We start from the raw sequence: 19,851 nt of genomic DNA on the forward strand, positions 1-19,851 counted from the left end.
GGTAAGGGCCACAATTCTGATAAAAAAACAAAATCCTCATATTGTATTGCAAATTAAGAAAAATCTGACAATTTCAAAGATTTGGAAACATTTAAAAACTCACTCTTCACTGGCGTTCAACAGCTTCTAGACTGCAATGAAGTGCTCTCCTGGATAACCGCAGGAAATTATTTGGAAATTCACAAAATAATTACTTCTCATAGGAAACGGTAAGTACAAACCCCACAAACAATTTTTCATTCATTAAATTTGAATTTAATTGCATAATTGCTGTATATCAGGTAAAAATAACAAGCTGGGGTTTAGTAGGAGTGTTCTTAAAGTCTGACTTTCATCTTTTAACACACTGTCACCAAATACAAGGAGCATTCAATAAACACAAATTACAAAGTTTATTTAGTTCACTGCTTTCATTTTATTTCTCATTGATACATATTTTGATATTGAGAAAAAATGTTCACTTGCATTAAATACTACTATTGTTTCATGATACAGACAAAGATAAGTCTTAGTATAGTGTTTATGAAAATACTGTACATGGCACTGGCCCATGTGGTAAGAAAGCATTCAAATACCTCTCTGCATAAGAACAGTGACATTACCCATGAGCATTTAGCCAAAGAAGTTATCTGAAACAATCTGTGCTCCTTGATATGGCTTTGGCAGTTCATCTTCTGTAAAACATAAAGTCTTTGGGTGTGCTTTATTCAGTTGTAACTCTTCTAGAAAATGCATGGCAGAGTGCCTCTTCAGTAGTTTTTTTTTTCAATACCTATTGCTTTGCTTTACTAATTGTGGCCCTTTTAAGTCAGGAGTGTACCTCCACCCTACATATTCCACATGTACAAGGACTGATCCCCCAAGCTCAGTTACTGTGTATACTGTTTAAGACATCACCTGTGGTGTACACACAATGGTTGGCAATACTGCAGTGTAGGTGCAATGTGTGCAGGGCTTTTTACTAACTTGATTTCCATGGAGTCCAGAAAACATGAGTATGGTGGCGGGGTGCGGTTTGTGGCGCAGCGGCAGGGGAGGGATGGGGCAGAGGCCTGACTGGCACTGTTGCCAGTCATCAGCTAATCGTGACCTCCCTTATTTACACAGTAGGATGTTCGGATCGGCAGTGTGAAGCAGAGAGAGAAATCAGAGGGACGCAGACGGAGGAAAGGGCACTGTAAAGTGTGACCACTAAATCACTAATTGTGAGAATAAACAGGGTTTGCACAGTTGAAACTGAGAGACTGGAGTTGTGTGGTGTGTTTCCCGTGACCACTGTGTTACAGTTTGTTCAACTTGCATTGAGTGTTTGTGTCTATTGTTTGTGTAATTGTGATTAGCAGAAGTTTCCACTTGCTGGTAAGAAAAGATGTGAAGACAGGTCTGTCTGTCCAAAGGATTGTACAACCGGCTTTGTTCAAGTCAAATGGAACCTTGATGTTACCGCAGGCTCAAGAGGAAGTGTTAACGATGCACCCACAAGGCTGTGAAGAATGTATCCTAAAGACACCACAGGCTACACCAGCCCAGCCAGTTTCAGAGGACTCAGGTGATGTGAGCTTTGTGTCGCTGGGTTGTGTTTTCGGTCAGCTATCTGCACAGTGGCACATCCGTGGCCTTAGGGGCCTTCTATTTGACCTGCATCCCTTTACCCGCCTCTGTATCGTCCTGCAAAGAGTTTAGGTTGAGTGACCCTCATCATTGTGGTCATCAGGTCTGTATCTTAGCAACATTTATCATCTCCTTTCACAGAGGCTGAGGCTTTAGGCCTGGCCTCTGAGTTTCCAGCCACAGCGTTGCCGAAGGCTCTTGATCAAACAGGGTGGTGTGTTCGTATGACTACATAGTAGTTCAAGCAAAGTTGAAACAGAGAGTTCAATGTGAGACAGGTGGATTCCCTCATCTGCACAGCCCCTGACATTCTCCAGTTTCTACAAGTCCCTGTTAGCTTTGAGGGGACTGATTGCAGCCATGAAAACAACCTTTGCTGGTCGTCATAAACTAGCACCTGTATTGCCTGGTTGCCAAAAGTGCTCGTAGTGTTATGCCGTGCTGTCCTGCCATGGGATTTGGAGGTAATGGTTTTGTGTGCATGCTGGTTGTGGTGTCAGCTGTGAGAACGTCAGACCTTTCAGCACACAGGTAGTGTTGCAGCTGGCTGCCAGATTATGCAGGCGGTGCTTTACACAAAACCTCCATTTCACTTTAAGGCCTTGTTTTCAAGATGTATCTTTTTCAGACTTGTGCTCAGAGATCAGTAGGTGAACTACTCGTTGGTAATAGACCAGACTGCCTGGGAAAACCTGTCACTGGATTGTGGAGGTGACCTACTATTCATTTAAATGGGCAGTCCAGGACCTGCAGAATGCATGTCTTCCCTTTAGGAGTTCTCCCACCTCATGTGCTTTATTGCAGGATGTGTTTCTCACAGAAATCTTTTACCTTTTGGACGAACTTGTCCACTTTTACCAGATTTGACTGCTAAAAGTGACTTAATTGAAAAACACATGCTAGATTCTGTAGCACATGGCTCACATATGGTTGAGAATGATGTTGTTTTTTCACTGTAGCCAAGTGGCTTTCCTTACATTTGCAAGTAGGCATAGTGCTTGGGAGAGGCAGCTAACCTTTGGTAGCATCTTGGATCAAAACCATGAGCATATGCTTATGTGTAGAAGAACTCTACAATCACACTAGTACTCAGCTGCCATTTTGTGCTACATTTGCTTCGTTTCCTAACTGTGTTTGTTACAGAGTCCTCATATACATGGAAAATGGGTGGAGAGAGAGCCTTGATACATAAGAGAACAGTTAGTTACTTTGTAACCTAGGTTCTCTGACTCTGTAGCCAATCAGTGATGTCTCTTAAAGAGTATCCCCATGGAGATCAGACCCCTTACATGTAAAATATGTGGGACTGGGAGACCCTGTAAGTCTCTCTACTTAGAGAGAATTGAGGAAATTGGATCAGCCCTCCATCTTCTCTAAGTACCACCTGGAAGAAAAAAAATAATGTTGTAGCAATATAATATGGTTTTCAAGATAGACTATACCTTTTACCTGTTCTCAGTCAAGTTCATGCAAATCCTCATATGTCCAGGTCACTCCAGCAGCAAAATGTCAGTCTGTTAGCGTTCACACATCTGCTGACATGCATTGCAAAGCAATTACAGATCACATGTCACCTAAATGTTAGAATTTCAAACAGATTACTGTATATATAACATACAGTATATATGTCGATTTCTCTCATCCTTATCTTCAAAATTCAAGACTTACATTCTCTTGTATCATTCAAAAGCCTATCGACCCATGCACTTCCAACAGCTTGCAGGTAAAAAGCACCACAGTTTCTCCTTTTGCTACCCCTTTCCTTTTCCTACCCTCCTACCCTCTATATCCACTCCAAGGAATATCCTTGTGTATTCATAGACGACATAGGACACGCTCACAGCGGGGATGACTTTGAGCATGTTGGGAGAAATTCCTCGATAAAGTCCAGTGATGCCCTCCTGGCTCAAAATGGTTTGAAGCAATGTCAGCATGGAGACTTTAGGGGCTCCCTTCACTGAAGCTGTTGGGAGAGTAAAGAGATGAGCCACATCAAGATAATTTTAACACAAGGGGCACAATATGGTCTTCATCTGATGGAGCTGAACATGTCAATCCTACATATTTCTGAACTTGTTATAAACACTAAGCAAACTCTGTTGAAAGAAAACTGAGCTAAAGACTCTGGAAAAAAGTTAAGAAATATACCTTGGACTAAGATGTTCTTTGTTTCCTTTTTTTGGTCAAGCTACTGTTTAAAAGCCCTGTGGTGGCTCGACATCTTGCTAACAGGCAGTTTATGATTCTGTTTTAAATTTATGTTTTAAATTTATGTCATAAGTACACTGTAACCTGATTTGCATCTCCCTGGAAATCTAATGACATAGATGCATAGATGCAACCTGCGACTATTGTGATTGGCCTTTTCAGTAATGTTAATTTTTCCTATTGGATTTCCAAACAAATGGAAATAATTTGTTTCCCTATGACCAGAACAAATAGAAGGGACACAGGAAAAAGGACCCAACACTTTATTTCTTTCTATTATGGCCGGGGCAACATATAACTGACTAACCCATAAAAACCCCCACGAAAGCATGAATTCTGCTAAAGAATTCGGCCACTTACGTAGGTTGCATCGTAGGCTTTACATAGATTTACAGCAGAAGGCTAAATTAGCCGTAAGACAGTTATTTGACTAAAGTGCACAACCCCTCAGAACCGTAATTGTCAATAACCAAAGCATATGACAATATTTCTTCGAGACAGCATCAGATTATATTGTAGTACTTGTCCATTTCAGCTGTATTAGCACAATAAAAACAGTTGCCCTCATTACTTTATGCGATTATGTGCAGTTGATACTTTGAATGATGCTTTACCATATATATCGCCTGGAGAGTCACATCAAATCTTATAAATATAAAATTCATATATGAAGGAATTTCTTTGCACACCAGCATGTGTTGAAATTCCTCTCACTTGTCACTTATTTGTAACTGTGAGTACAAGCACGCGTATCCTCACCTTGCGCTTGCATTCGGGTACGGATCAGCGCCAAAGGGTAACTTGCCAGTTGTCCACAAGTGCTGGACACGGCACCACATCCAACCAGCACCGTGACCCCTGGGTCCACTAAACCTCTGTTCCTGTTCAGCCAAGAAAACTTCAGAGTCTGTTGAATAAAAGACATGAAAAGAAGGTCAAGACTAAGGAAAACACAGCGGGAGCTGTAGGTTTTCATGTCTCTCTGACCTCGTAGACAGCCAGATCGATGCCAGCGTAAGGGATAATACCCAGCAAGTTAGGTATATAGCCCTTGTAGAAGGCTGCGACGCCTTCTCTCTGTAGGATCTGTTTGGCACAGTCTGCTATTCCTGAGTATTGACCTGTTTTTCTCAGTGTGAGACGGGTCTTTAACACCTGAGGGGAAGAAAGAGAGAAGGAAAAGAAACAGAAGCAGACAAAAGGAGAGAACTTGTTCATTTTCATTAAGTCTATAAAATGTGTTTTCTCAATAATATAAAAATATTCTTTATGTCTGTTACCTCCATTGGATAGATGGCTGTCTGAGCTGTTGCTCCAGCCAAAGAACCGGCAACGAATCTCTCATGTACTTTTAAAATCCTAGATTCATTACTGCCACGCATCATTTTCTTGATCTGTGCAGAAATACACAATTTTTAAGTTAATAATGTGAAATGGTTGTACAATCAGAGAAGAAAGACAAATTATTTTGGCAATTATTGTTAATGTATCGTTAAAAAGTAAACTGAACAATAAGAATAACATGACTGTCAGCTTTTACATCTGTTCCATGCAAGCTTTGCTTTTAAGATGTCACCAAGCACAAAATGTCCAAGAAATTCAAGCCTTGAGTTGTGAAATTTTAAAAAAAGATGACTGGTAGCTATCAGCAGCTTTCCTCAATATTGGATGCTAGAACAACTAAAACACTTGTAGAAAATCTACCTGGTAAAAAAGCAAAAAACAAAAACTGAAGCCCTGGTAATGGAAACAGCAAGGAAAGAGAGTAATAGAATCAAAAAATAGCACAAAGTGAGCCTCAGATTGGGTCAGTGGTGAGCACTCCAGGATTTGGAGGGTTTGTGGTTCTCAGAATTTCTAGTAGATCAGTAGGTAACGGAAGCTGAATGCCTGTTAGTCTAATACTGGAGTCCCATTGTTTTAGATCAGGTGCAACATTTACAGACCAGTAAAGCCACTGCGTAACACCCCGTAAAAACACTTCCTTTCTTTTGAGGCAAAGAAAAAAAATCTTTGCCTTCATAAACAAAAGCAATAATTTTAAATTTAAAATGCAAGAGAATTTCACAAAATCAAATGTTTATTTATTCATATAATTAATGATTAAGGACAGTATAAACAGTATATTTACATCGCAGTTATGAAACAAAATTAGACGTAAAGTTTACATGCAAAACTGGTGCACGAGCGAGGGGAAAGCGTTTATTGTGTATAATAATACACAATGAGGAAGTCAACATTTTGGGTGACATCCTTAATGAGGAAACAACACTGTCATGTTTTAGAATTTAATAAGCATTTTCAGGAAAGCACCTCTCATTAGTTAAATCTTTTTTTTTATTTGTACCACAGAAGGTTAAAAACATTGTGACTTTCTGCAGTCTTGTTGCCATGCAACCAGAATACAGTGAAGGAAATAATAGCCAGAGAAGTCCTGCATCTGTTTCTCACTTCCGCGATATCTCGACCAAACTAGCTGCTGCTGGTTTGGATTCATATTCGATACAGAGAGAATAAATAAGAGAATATGTTTATTTTTCACAATGATCTAAATAGATCATTTAGAACGATTTAAATATTTGGACAAAGGAAAATAATAATAATAAGAGAATGATGAATCACGGTAAAGCCTTGAAAGAGTTAGGAGTGTAAGGTGAAAAATTGAATGTGTGTTCATAGTTTTCTCCACCTGTTCGTAAGCTGCAAACTTGATAGCAGTCTCCGGGGCAATTTTTAGGACATTGATTCCATTTCCCCTCCACAGAGACCAGATTCCTCCCTCTTTCACCATCGTCTGAAAATTGCTTAGCACATTCCCTTTAAAATCAGAGGAGCCGTGTACCTGGCAGAGTAAAGCAAGAAAGTCAATATTAAAGCATCAGAGCTCAAAAAAGACTTTTTATACATAAACAGTAACACATGGATGAATTCAGAGTGATCAGAGAGATAAGGCAGTAAGTGCACCAGTCTGACCTGTCGAAAGACTTTGAGCCTGTCTAAAGGGGCCGTTCCAGTCCGGGATACAGATCCGGCTATGGCTCCAGCCATCAGCTGCCGCCAGACAAACCCAGACTTCTTTTCCTCTTCTGAAAATTCATCTGGGACTGTCAGCTGCTCACCGATGTCCACCATCTACTGAAGCCATGCAGGTCAGAAGATGTATAAAAAAAAAAGTAACAAGGAGTGGGGAATAAAAAAATATTTTGAATTCTTAACAGTGGTGTCAAACACACTGCATACTGTATGATAAATTTTGTTTCCGACTTTACCAATGAGCGTTTCCAATGGCACGCCACTTCCTCCATGTTAGTGATAGGGTTAAACAGGAAGTGGTCCCGCCACTCATTCCAGTTAATGGTCATTGTACCATCCTTATCTATACTGTGGAAACACATATAAATAAATATTAAAAAATAGATAAAAAGGTCATAAAATTCATATAAAGAAAAACACCAGAGACTGTACAACAAAGATGGACACAGCCACAGTGACATCACCCTCTGGTTAGAATGTCTGCAGGGTTCAGACACCTTACGTCTGAAACCACAGTAAGTTCATGTAAATCGATAAAAGTTCATCTTATTATTAACTACTACTACTACTATTAGTAGTTCAGCGGCTGCACTTCCTCTATGTCCTGAGGAAGAATAACCTGGACCAGAACCTGCTGCTGGCATTCTACCGCTCCTCAGTGAAGAGTGTGCTCTAGTACTGCCTGGGTGTTTGGTATGCAGGGGTCACAGCTGAGAACAGGAAGGCTGCGCAGAGGGTAATTAACACTGCCCAAAAAAATCACTGGCTGCCCTCTGCCACCCCTTGAGGCCATCGCCAGCTCCTCCTGTCTCAGGAAAACCAGGCCCATCACAGGTGACCCCTTGCACCCAACCCACCCCCTGTTTGACCTGCTGCCCTCTGGCCAGCGCCTCAGGTCAATCAGGTCTCACACCTCCAGACTCACAAGCAGCTTCCTCCCCTGGGCAATTCAGACTGTCAACAAACACTATACACCCTGCCCACCAATCCTGCCTCCCTAGTCTGAGCCATGGTCGGAGTAACCTTCATCACTATGGACTCTTTTCAGACCAAGTCTTTTCTTTGCACTACTACTGAGCACTTTGCAACTATTTTGTTGTCCAATGTTTCAATCGTTCTCTTATTTTTGTATATTTTTCTCTTGTTTTCTATTTATTCCTGCTGTCTACTATTTATATTTTATCCCAGCAGGACAGTTGGTGTAGAGCACCTACAATTTTGTTGTAAATGTACAATTACAATAAAGGGCTATTCTAATCCATTCTAAAGACTCAGTTTCATTAGTGTGGAGATCTCTTCATATTCACGTTTTCAACTCTCTGAATGTTCTTCAGATCATGTTTTCAATATCCCCTTAAAATAATCCACTGATTCAATCAGTTTAGTTTTTTTTTTAAATATGAGGCTAAAATCAAGGTTTTATGGATAAAAGACAGCTTTTGTAAATACTACAAATCTCCCTCCTCTCCATCACTGGGCCAGAGTGAGGATTGACTCCAGCAAAAATTGACATTATATCTTCCACAAAACTAAATCTCTAGGTTAGAGAGTAACTAACAAACCTGTAACAATGGGTCACTGTGACTGAGGTGATTGAACAGCTTCTAAAGATTCTCCCCAGTTTGGTTATAGAGCATAGTCAGTGGCTTAATATTGAAAGTGTCACGCTGCTCAACCTATTAGAAATGGTGGCAGGTAGTATTTTTGATGATAGACAGGGATCGTAGGAATTATTAATGCAATATGGATTACTGATTGATAACATACCTTAACAAAATCCTGTTGGCATCCTCCAAGCTAATATTCACACCAATGTTGCGAAGACAGACCTGAATCTCTGTTGCATCTATGCGACCTGCAGATATCCACAAGTCACAGGGGTTGAGTGAGAGACGAGTGAGATAATTACAAAAACTATCATGTTGTGATCTGATACAGACCATCGTTGTTATTGTCCAGGCTGCGAAACATGTCTTTAAGCTGCTTTTCATGGCTACGAAGATACTGAGTGAACTCTTCTAAGTCCAGGACTCCATCACGGTTGGTGTCTCCGGCCTCCACGATCTGACAGCAAGGACGTGATGTAAAACAACATTTGGTCAAGAACAAAAAACAGGTCTTTAAACAAGTGTAATTACACAGTGCTGCTTGGTCCTTAAAAGTATACTTTTACTTTTACTTGAAAGTATCCGGACCAAAAATGGACTTTAGCCTGTCTACACATTACTACAAAGACAGTGTGTTTGTAGTTCTCCACAACAGCATAAGGTTGCTTCAGCTTATCAGAGCACACAGAGCTGAGGTGACCTTGACAGCAAAGAAATATCTCCTCACAAAAGTCCAGCAGCCTCTGGGCTTTACATAAACTTTGCAATCTGCTGGGAAAATATGGCTGATAGGTGTTGTGCAGTCAAGGAAATATGTGTTAAATGAAATGCTTTTCTCCCAAGAAGGATCGGTTCATCTGTTTTAAAAAGTCAAAAAGGCTGTTTTATAAACTAAAACTATTAATCGAACTTTACACATCCAGCTAATAGTTAATTTAAGCTGTGAACAGAATTATTTTTAAGGTATTCACCATACTCGAAGATTTAATGGGCCACTTCAATGTTTATTTCTATTAGTGTAGCTTGCATGATTCACAGTTTACATTTTTTTTCCATTAGAAGCACATGTAAAGGGTCCAAAAGACGTACACTGAGAATCCCAGCTGCACAAAAACAGCCAAGCAATGACGCGATCAAGACCATTCGGATTTTCCAATATTTCCAGTGTTTGTTAACTTCACTGTCTACTAATATCTCTCGAAAACAATAGTCTCTTATGTGTTCACTGTAAGAGCTGTATGACTTACAGTGAACACATTTATGTATGCTGACTTTACCATGACGTTATCATTTGAAATTTTGGCCATGTGTGTTATGAATGTCCACAAAAGGTTTGGATGACTAGTATGCCACTCTGCAACCCTTACTCTCCTTACAGTTACAGCTACACCCCATTTTTCCAAAACGTTGGTGTCCATCTCTGTTTTATGTAGTGGCTCAAATAACAATAAGAATCCCTGTCTAGTTACCTAAAAAGTAACTCTGTCGCAGAAATATTCTTGGAAAAACAGGGGCCAAAACACACTGAAAGTAGAGAGTGAATTACACAGAAGCAGTGATAAATGTTACAGGAGAAAAAGAAACTGGACAATTATCCATGTGTAGAGAGATCAAGCATATGACAGAGCAAAAGGTTACTAATCTCAGCTTACAAAGTCCTGCTCCTTCGACCAAAATAGCATCCCGCTGCCCTTTACATGTGTGCAAAGCAGACAGACACTCACACATTAAATCTTACCCTAACATAAGCCTCAAACTCTGAAATAAACCATATTATGCTTGCAGCCCTCTTAATTCACAAAGAGGAGCAAGGCTCAGCTTACAGTTTTCACACAGTCCAGGCGAGAGAAGAAGCAGAACTAGAAGAACTGATGAGTTCTCTTGGTGACCCAGACACTTTTTACCAAAACAAACACTCAAAGAGAGAAGAGAGACACCGTGTGTGCTTTCTCAATACAAATCCATGCTGTTTTTGTTCTCTGCTGCTGCTGCTGCTGCATAAATAGTAAGGATGCAGATAAGATGGAACTAGAAGGTAAAGGGAGAAGGGCAGAGATTTTGCCTTTCCTGGTTGTTTAATGTAAAGAGAAGAGGAAAGATGAACGGGTGCTATTCTTAATGAATAGAAAGTGTGCAGGAAGGTGAAATTTAGACACAGTTTCTCCTTCCCACAAAAAACCCATGCATAAGCAGGTTAAACCACTGAGTTAAACAATGACCTTCCAACAGTAGAGCAACAAGTAATGGCAAAAAAGCACTGAAAAGCTGAATTACTGAGGTTTTATCTGAAACCAGCATCTGGTTTAAAAATCTTTCTTTACAACTAAACTGACTTGATGTGACCTTTAATGTGAAGTGGCTGCTGGTACTACAGAGTGCCCTCTACTTATGTTTGCCATTTACAGAGACCAGCCCTCATGAGTCCTCTAATGCACCTTGACTTCAATATACAAAAATGGCAAATGGCAAAGCCCAAAAGTAGAAGCCTGCTGGAGGATTTTGGTGGATATATTCTCTCTCGAGTGTGATCTGCTGTAGAGACAGTAGGCCACCTGGGGACCAAAGTTATCATCTAAAACTAAAATTAGATGTGGAAAAACCAAAGAAATAACAAAAGCATAATTGCAGGCTTACAAAACTATCTAAAATAAAAGAAATACAAAGCTGAAATGTCTTCACTTTCATTCTTATCTACTTGTTTAAAATCTTCGCTATAACCACCCTGAAGAAATGTATTGCACACTCAGTCATAAAGGTAAGGAAAATTGAGTTCCCAGAACGTTGATCCTGTTTACCTGGACATTGCATTTCTCAACGTCCGGGTAAACAGAATCAACTTTCTGGGAACTCAACTTTCCTTTTTCCAGGATTCAGCTGGGTGGAAATGTGTAATGAGACTGGGAAGACAATAGGACTCTCCCACTGTGCTAGGAACCATTTTGAGCTTAAATTATGCTTCAGCGGGAAATCTGCTTCATAATTTATGATGTAACTGGAAACTCCTTTTAACCCTACGGTGTAACATTCCACGTAATCTGATGTGCACCTCCCAAGAAATGTAGCTACATTTAGGGTCAACGCAGCTCGCAAAGACTGAATGACGTGGAAGGTTGAAGTGTAGAGTCGTTTATCAAAATGGCCCACTATTTGTCTGCATGTTAGGTAACAAGATTTTTAAAGAGCATAGAGCAGATAAGGAATGATTTATTGACTGTTTAATGGTAAAACTGTGTCAGATGGTAAATGGACTGGTTCTTATATAGTGCTTTTCTGTTTTATCTGAGCACTCAAAGCACTTTAGACAACTTGCACATTCACACAAGCACTTTTTTCTAAGCGCTTACTATCTAACATTCACAGAAATTCATACTCCCATGGATGCATCGAAGAGCAACATGGGGTTAACGTCTTGCTCAAGGATAGTTGGCTTGCAAACTGGAGCAGACTGGGATCAAACCGCAAACCTTCCAGTTAGTAGGTGACCTGCTCTACCACCTGAGCTACAGCCACCCAGACGGCTAGCTCCTAAAGACCAAAACAGTCTGATCACTGACATTGGGAGGTGTCTAATGTGAACTGGCAAATATCTGTAGAAAATGAACCCATTTGTAATGCACAGTATCACTGTATGCTGCTGTATTACCTTCTCTACTGAGCCTTTGGAAAGCCCCTGGTCTGCCAGCCCTCTCCGCAGTTCAAGGATGTCAATGTGTCCATCTTTGTTGATGTCCAGCTGTTCAAAGAGTTCAGCCCAGCGCTGCTCCCGCTCCTCGTCTGGACTAGAGGATTCACTCTCCTGGCAGTGCACCCAGGGGAACCAAGTCCGCTGGGGTCCCATGACTGGTCACCAGTCAGAGTTAGCTGATAAGATACAGGGGCACCAGTTCAGTATCCACAGCCTGACACAGAACAGTATGTCTGTTTATCTGTGAATACCTCAAACTTTCATTTGTACAACAAACTATTCAGTTATCAAAATTAAGTTTTGTTAATGAGAGCATTGCAACCCATTAGGGTCAGTAAACTGAAGCTTATGGGCTGCAAAGAAAGAGACCAAAAACAATCGAGAAAATTATTAAAACTGACTGCAAACAGTTGTTATCTGGTTGGCGGGTTTAGCAGAGGCAGCAAATGTAATATTAAGCAGAAACAGGGGCACAGCGCAGGACCCTGGACCCCAATCATAACCAGTCTCTGTGGGCCCCCTTCCTTTCTTGATCTGTATCTTTCAGTGTAGCTAATAATTAACTGTTCATATTCTGCATTTGATTAAAAAAAATAAAAAACAAAACTATGACATGTCCAATAGTCTGCCCACCTTAAAATCTCCCCATGTTTGGATCCTCATCTCATAACATACTGTAGCCTGTATAAGCCTCTTAACCTTCTTACAGCCTAACACTGTTTTCAGCCTGTTTAGTGCTAAGGTACATTAGAGGTCTACCCAGATCACCGAGACACACTAGAAGTTGTAACAATGTGAGTATCCTGATAATTGTGAAAGTTTAAATAAGTCTCCCAGCTTCCGCTAAGGAGCTCTTTTGGAAGAAAGCGAAAATAGCTTGTGTGGGGCCAGTGACTGTAATAAAGGGGGACCTCATGTCCTTGCAGTGATTGGTCTGTTGAATAGACGTGGTAGTGGTGGAGCTTCTGTGATTAGTCACACCAGAGGGCGTTTCCACATAGTGAGAAATAACTACAATTACAGTCCTTTGGTTGTGTAGGCTGAATAACAGAATAATGAAATCCATTCAATTTAATGATATATGTGATAAAATAATATATAACAGCCACTTTCTGTTGGTATTTATTTCACGTTTAAAGTAGAAGTTAAATATATCATATAAGGAAGTCTACTGTTTTTGCAGATATATATCGGGTGGTTTTGGAACATATGACAATCTTTGTGGGTGTACAAAGAGGTGCTGGTGTACAGCAAACAGCAAAAGCTGAATAAACGCACCCATAAAAGTGTCTACATAATTTTCTTTTATAAATAAGAAGCAGCGTCACTGTGGTATTTTAAAAATGCTGTTTCATCAGCCTGAAAATCTCACTGTCTAATTGCTGAGAGTCACTGGTCCAGCATATCATGAAGACACTTGGCATTAGTGTGGCTAAGCTTTCAGTTGAAACTATTCTGGATAGAAATGATTGTTTGGAATAACTCTGAGTTGCCGTGATGTGACCTCAGTTTGTGTTACATTTTGCAGATCATTTGGAGAGGGGCCTGGGGCTGCTTCACTCACTCTGACTGTTTCTGAAATGAAAGGCCATGTGTTTCATACTGTTGGTTGTAAGTTGTACTGGGTCATTTTGGTAGATGTCACATCTGAAACTGGCTCACTGTCTTTAACAATTGCTAAACCATTCTAAGCCTGTTATCTGTGCTCTGCTAACCTTTGTTAACAGCTGACTCCCCTCACTTTGCCTTCCCTCCTTTGTTGATTCATGCCATTAGCTGTCACTTAGATACAATAAATTAGTGGTGTAAAAGCGAGGCCGAGGAGGTCAGCTTCATTTGTATAAGGTGAATGTAGCACCTCTACACCTCTAGTAGAGCCTCCACTATTTTTGTGAAATCAAAATTCAGTCACCAAGCTGATGCATTCAGGCAATTTAACTATGACTAATTTACTTACGGATGAAACACAGCAAAGAAAAAACAAACATTTCATTCCAAGCTAGAAAAGGCTCCTCCTGCCACCAAAGAGCTTTAACCCAAAACTAGATGCCCCTGAGCAGAGATAACATGAGGAGGAAGCTTCAGATGTAAACTCACTATTTTGCAGTTTTAAACCTCAAATTTATTTTTTATTTTTTTGTGTGTGTGTGTGTGCATTGTATCTGTTGATAACAGGCAGCCATCACAGTTTTGTTTACAAAGCCTTGATGATAGGTAGAGATTACATCTGGCAGGGTTAAACTGGGTGTACTGTAGCTGTTACATAGTGTTCCTGTTATAAAACACCACTTGAAATGAATAGAGTTGAACGCTATTATTCATAGTGGATGTGTAGTCGATTCAGAGTGTGTATTGTAGTTGAGTTTGCAGAACAGGACGTAGTGTGAGTTGTGTAAGGCGCTGTTACTGTGACCACCCTGTTAATCTGATAGGCTACGATTAGCCTATTTTGAAAAATGAATGCAAGCAGCAGGGCATGTGGGCATCGAGTGGAACGTTTACTAAATTTGTAACCTAATACTGATGTGTTCGAACACTCTCCAGTAACTGAGTTACTGGTTATTACCGGTAAACTGGGAATGCCATGAAATACCGCGGCTCACACGTTCATCCACATACACAACAGCATTTTATCCTTTAAATACATGACAACCCCTTTCACTTGATCCTCACAGCGTTACGCACGCTGTTACGGTCTAATTATAACATCTACGAGACCATTTTGAGGCGCACTCACAGTGTGTTTATCTGCAGACCGACTCGCCGCCCATGCTCGGGCGGATGCGGAGGATCAGGACGCAGGAGAAACCGGCAGGTCCGCTCAGTCCTAAAACAGCACTGGAAACCACACAAGCGGGCTCCCCTTGGCTTCAGCGGGTCTCCGTGTTCTGCGGCGCTTGGCGCTGCGTCTTGCAGATTTCTCAGACACTCTTGTTGAGGAAGCAGGAAGCGACAGAAACACGCAGTCGTCCTCCTGCTGCTGCTGCTGCTGAAGTCTTCTGGTGGAGAAGTGTCCGATCCGTGTGTGTCCGCAGTGTACTCACAGTGTGAAGCCGGCAATTTATTTTGCGTCAATAAAAAGAATTATTAATTGTTTACGACAAGGACTTCTCACATGACATCAGCTAGAGCCCCTGGGCCAGATTCTAAATAAATACTAAGATCATCAGTCCATGGTTCCCTAATGCTTATAATAGGCTAATACATTTAGGTCCATAAGTATTTGGACAGTGACAGTGTTCTTAGTTTTGCCTCTGTTCACCACCACAGTGGCCTTTCAAACAGCCATACTGTAATTAAAGTACAAATTCCTTATATTTAAAGTTATGTTAATTTGTCCCTTTACTATTGAGCAATATGATTAAAAATGGCGGCACTTCCTAAACAGTTAATGCAGTACTTTTGTGAAATCCCTTGACTTAAAGCTGAAAGCCTGCACAGAATTGTATATCACTGAAAAACATTCTGCTAAATGAGCTTCTTCACCTTCAATGTACTTTGCGAACGGTTTTTAAAGGCTGGACACTTTCGTGCATGCTGGATTTTAACTATACTAGTTTGACTTTTTAAAAATACTTTGAGTATTCACGTGCATAACCACTCTCTGTTTATTTTAACACAGTATATTACCTAAAATTATTCAAGGTATTTCAACAATTCCGCTGTTGGGCACAAGGTGTCCCCTTCTTCGTTATTTTCAGTGTGTTTGGAGGTTTCAAGTTTCCAAATCACACGTGACTGGCTTCCACACTAGTTATGTCACAAAGTTCCTGCTCCTTCCCTGCAGCTCTTGAAGATGAGCACGGAGATTTTATAACCTATCACAGCTGGCAAAAGCATAAGGTCGAAGGAAAAAAAGGAATCACTAACATGTAGAGAGGATATTCGTGCATGTTCAAGTCATTAATTTAAACAGTGAAGATAACCGAATGCACTGATATGTATTCATAAATGATATTTCTCTCCAGGTGAGACAGGAACATCAATGAACAAGAACACAGCTGGGGATCTTTCTGAGTATCTCAGATAATTTGGGATTTTCCTCACAGCGTCTAATGAAACACCAGTATTTAAAAATTAGTTGACTCATGTGTGCAAATGTTTAACCAACCAGTGTCATCTTTTCATTCAGGAGGAGCACGACATAATCTGCAGGCCTCCCATACGTCACATTATTCAAACAATGGAAGTTATGATTCAACAGAAGCGTTTTTGTCTCTATGTGTCTCTGATTTGATTTTTACAAATTTACAGTAATATGGAGTCGATCAGAATTTGGCACAAAGTTTTAGCTCTCTTTTTAACATTATTTGCAGTGAGATACAGATGAGCACTGTCTGCAGAGAGCCACATAAGAGGGTTATAAAACAGCCAACTAACAAATTAGAAATGGAGAAGAAAAGCTGAACCTTATTTAATGATTTTGCGAGATGTTCCTCTAATTTTGTCCACCAGCTTGTCCATCATCATCTCCGGCCTGCAGATCTCAGACATTCTCCAGCGATGAGTGGTTGTGCCTGTCCACCTGCTCCTCCCTCATCACTTTATTCTTCTGTGATATAACTCTGTAGCCCACTCTGTGTTTCGTTTATGACACACTTTTAAGATGACAGGTGTACCCTGACCACTCATGTACACTCACACATGTGATTTTCCTACTATTATATTATATATTGACTGTGTTTGTATCTCTTGTTGACAGGACTACATGGCCTTTGAGCACGTATACAGCCTCTCATTCAACGGTTTTAATCTCTATTCACTTCCCATCTCCACACCTGCTGTTCTAATCGAAGCAGATTGACAGATCAGATAGCACACGGGCGGACTGCTGTATATAAGAGCAGCACGCTTTAGTCCAGGAGACTGGCTCGGAATAATTCTTCAAATACAGCTCGGTTAATTTTCCCTTTGCAGATCATTTAATACTAGCAGCTTCAATGTGTAGGGGGCTCTCCTACCTGCCTTCCTCATGTCTGGAGAAGTACGTGTTTATTTTTGATATTATGTTTTACATTAATAAATGAAACCCTGAGATTGTTTTACATCTTCTTTTGTCTGTGTTTCAGGGCAAAAGAGATGCGGGTGAAGCTAAGCCACCTGGCTGAGACCCACCACAAGAACAAGTAAGTTCACTGAAACCCGTATTTTGAATAAGGAGTAAATCAGAGGAGCTGAAGCTACATTTCTGACTCCCTGTGCCCCTTTTATCAGGACTCAGGACGGAAGAATTCTGCAAGACTTGGAAACTCTGCTGAACAGCAAAAGTAAGATTCACTTTATTTTGCTTCTGAAGTCAGTCACCACTTTAATATTCAAACATGAAAAACAGCTCAATGTTACTGGAGGGTGAGGAGATTTGACCTTTTTCTGGTTAATTCTAGCACATCTTTACTGAGAAAGGTTAATCAGTCGTTTGCACAGGCAGCAAAGTGCTTTTATTTTGTACATAAGAACGCACACTGATATTTCAGCTAAAAATCTGAAGACATTAGGCATTATTATCACTAACATATAGTGTTCTTCCTTTTTAAAAATGTGACATGGTAATGTTTATTCAGGGTGCATCCTAACTGAACTGCTTTTTACTTTTTACTGAGTTAATTCTTATAATTAATTAATTGTAAAGTAAAAGTACCTTTACTTTTATACATCTATATCTCCTGTATTCTTAATACTCTAGATAGATGGTGAAAACCATCATATTACTGTTAGCTAATTTATTTTTTAGTGTTGCTAATGCTAACTTACTATTTAAAACAGTATGTATCAAAGGAAAGGCAGTCAGCTGTGTTTGACAACTGCATATTTTGTACTATTTAAGCCTCAATAAGGAGAATTAAGGTGAAATAACTGTTACGGATTCAAATATTGGGGATGGATACAAGAGGAAAAACCACAATAACCACACTGGTCCGGCCGGGTTGAGTCAAACGATGATTTTAATGATCACACGCGTGGGAGATGGACACCGTACGCAGACAGCATCAGATCTCAAAATGGTGGAGCATTGATCAAACTCTTATAGCCTCTAGTGGCCCCCACCTAATCATAAAAGCCTAAACATTCACATGCTTTCTCTCACACGGCGCCTAAGCTATGACCTTGGCTCCCTGTTTATCTGCTCCTGCTGAGATGGGGCAGAAAACTCCAGCATGTTCCGTTCTCTTCTAATCAGACAAATAAGGCGATGACTTTCTGCAAACAGTATTTCTTATAACTCAGCAGTATAATGCATCATAAAACAATATTATTCATTCACAATAAATCAGCAGTCTAATGTAATGCAAATCAGTTTAACAAATGCAATAGTTATCACCTTCTTCTAATTCAGGAGAATAATGCAAACTAAAACTACATAATAATTCACAATCTTTAATTAAGGGTCTAACATGGCATAAAATAATATTATAATCTCACATAACTTAATGTTAATTCCAGTGGCACAGTTTATCATAGGAACTGTGTAAAAATGGCTTTTAGAACAGTATTTTTGAATTTTTGTAACCAAGTAAAAACATGAAAAGCTCAGATGTTTAGCTGAAATTTGTGTCAAACCTGAACCGTTCTTCTAGCTCTTCTTTCCTTCTTCCTCTCAGGTGGTTTGCAGGCCTTTCGGGCGTTCCTGCGCTCCGAGTTCAGTGAGGAGAACCTTCAGTTCTGGCTGGCTTGCGAGGATTACAGGGTTTCCCCTTCAAACCTGCAGAAGAACAAGGCCTGCAGCATCTACAGCCAGTTTATCAACCCTGACGCTCCACTGGAGGTTGGTAGAGAGGAGCACACATCACTAAACAGCAAATGATGAAGAACAAAACTTATTTAAATAACTTTTCCCTCGTTAGGTAAACCTGGATGCTGAGACCCGGGAGGCTCTGCTGAGTGTGATGGACTCTCCATGTCCCAACACATTCAACAAAGCACAGCAGAGGATCTACAGTCTGATGGCCAAGGACTCCTTCCCTCGTTTCCTGCGCTCACATCACTGCATGGAGGCCGTTAAGGCTTTTTAAACATGCTCAGATTAGTACTAGACCTGCTTTAGAAATAAGTGCTGGTGAATCTGTACTGCTTCAATTGTTGATTGTATTTTAGCAATTAATCTAACATATATGATCATGTTAACCATAAGGTAGTGCTGTCCTTATATGCACAGTATACTATCAGTAAGCTTTAAGTCTGACGTTGTAACCTCATAATTATCAAACTTAAATGTAGATGTTGCACCTCTGCATGGCTACAAATTAAATCCAGCAAAAGGATTTAAATAAATACCTCATAACAGAGAACTCTTGTACCTTCTCTGCGGTCTTCCTCAGCATCCTTTGTCCATCCCTCCTCTGCACACGTCCAAACCATTTCAGTCTTGCCTGTCTAACTTTGTCTCCAATCACTACAACGCATGTGCTTACGTTAGAAAAGCACCAGTAAACTTGCAACCATGTCCGATCATGCAGCTATTGTCAGCATGGCTGGAGTCTGACTGAGCCGAGGCATTTAAAAATGATTTTGCTGCTTTTATTTAACCTGTTTATATTTTCACTGTGATTTGGAAAAGGGTGTGGGGACCTGCCAATCATATTTAAAGTTGTCAGCGTGAGCAGGGCAGATTCTGTTATCCTTGTAAAATTCTTATACTCCTTACAAAGCATGGACCAAGTACCATCAAAGGAAAGAAAACAAGTGACACCCAAAAAATGTTCATATTTA

The 19,851-nt window shown here is 40.3% G+C and overlaps 2 protein-coding genes across 4 annotated transcripts; one reads left to right on the forward strand and one right to left on the reverse strand.

Moving 5' to 3' along the window:
• Positions 1-386: 386 nt before the first annotated feature.
• Positions 387-15,312, reverse strand: slc25a23a (solute carrier family 25 member 23a). Of its 3 annotated transcripts, none has more exons than XM_005735690.2 (12): positions 14,882-15,312; positions 12,103-12,320; positions 8,793-8,916; positions 8,620-8,707; positions 7,089-7,200; positions 6,793-6,951; positions 6,509-6,661; positions 5,100-5,213; positions 4,807-4,974; positions 4,579-4,726; positions 3,384-3,574; positions 387-2,995 (listed from the first exon to the last, which is right to left on the reverse strand). In XM_005735690.2, exons 2-12 carry the CDS (start codon positions 12,295-12,297, stop codon positions 2,897-2,899), a joined length of 1,551 nt encoding a protein of 516 aa, XP_005735747.1. In that variant the 5' UTR covers positions 12,298-12,320; positions 14,882-15,312; the 3' UTR covers positions 387-2,896. The 3 variants fall into 3 exon arrangements, with proteins under 3 accessions (XP_005735747.1, XP_005735748.1, XP_005735749.1); XM_005735692.1 differs by having other exon boundaries at positions 2,932-2,995; positions 3,392-3,574; positions 14,882-15,311; XM_005735691.2 differs by having other exon boundaries at positions 2,928-3,574; positions 14,882-15,311.
• A 1,612-nt stretch (positions 15,313-16,924) lies between these two features.
• LOC102193965 (regulator of G-protein signaling 5) lies at positions 16,925-19,433 on the forward strand. Its single transcript, XM_005735693.1, has 5 exons — positions 16,925-17,128; positions 17,214-17,270; positions 17,359-17,411; positions 18,744-18,907; positions 18,987-19,433. Exons 1-5 carry the CDS (start codon positions 17,085-17,087, stop codon positions 19,152-19,154), a joined length of 486 nt encoding a protein of 161 aa, XP_005735750.1. The 5' UTR covers positions 16,925-17,084; the 3' UTR covers positions 19,155-19,433.
• Positions 19,434-19,851: the final 418 nt, after the last annotated feature.

Source organism: Pundamilia nyererei, unplaced genomic scaffold, assembly GCF_000239375.1.
Source record: "Pundamilia nyererei isolate P.nyererei 1_Seehausen unplaced genomic scaffold, PunNye1.0 scaffold00065, whole genome shotgun sequence".
In the NCBI taxonomy this organism is placed as follows: Eukaryota; Metazoa; Chordata; class Actinopteri; order Cichliformes; family Cichlidae; genus Pundamilia; species Pundamilia nyererei.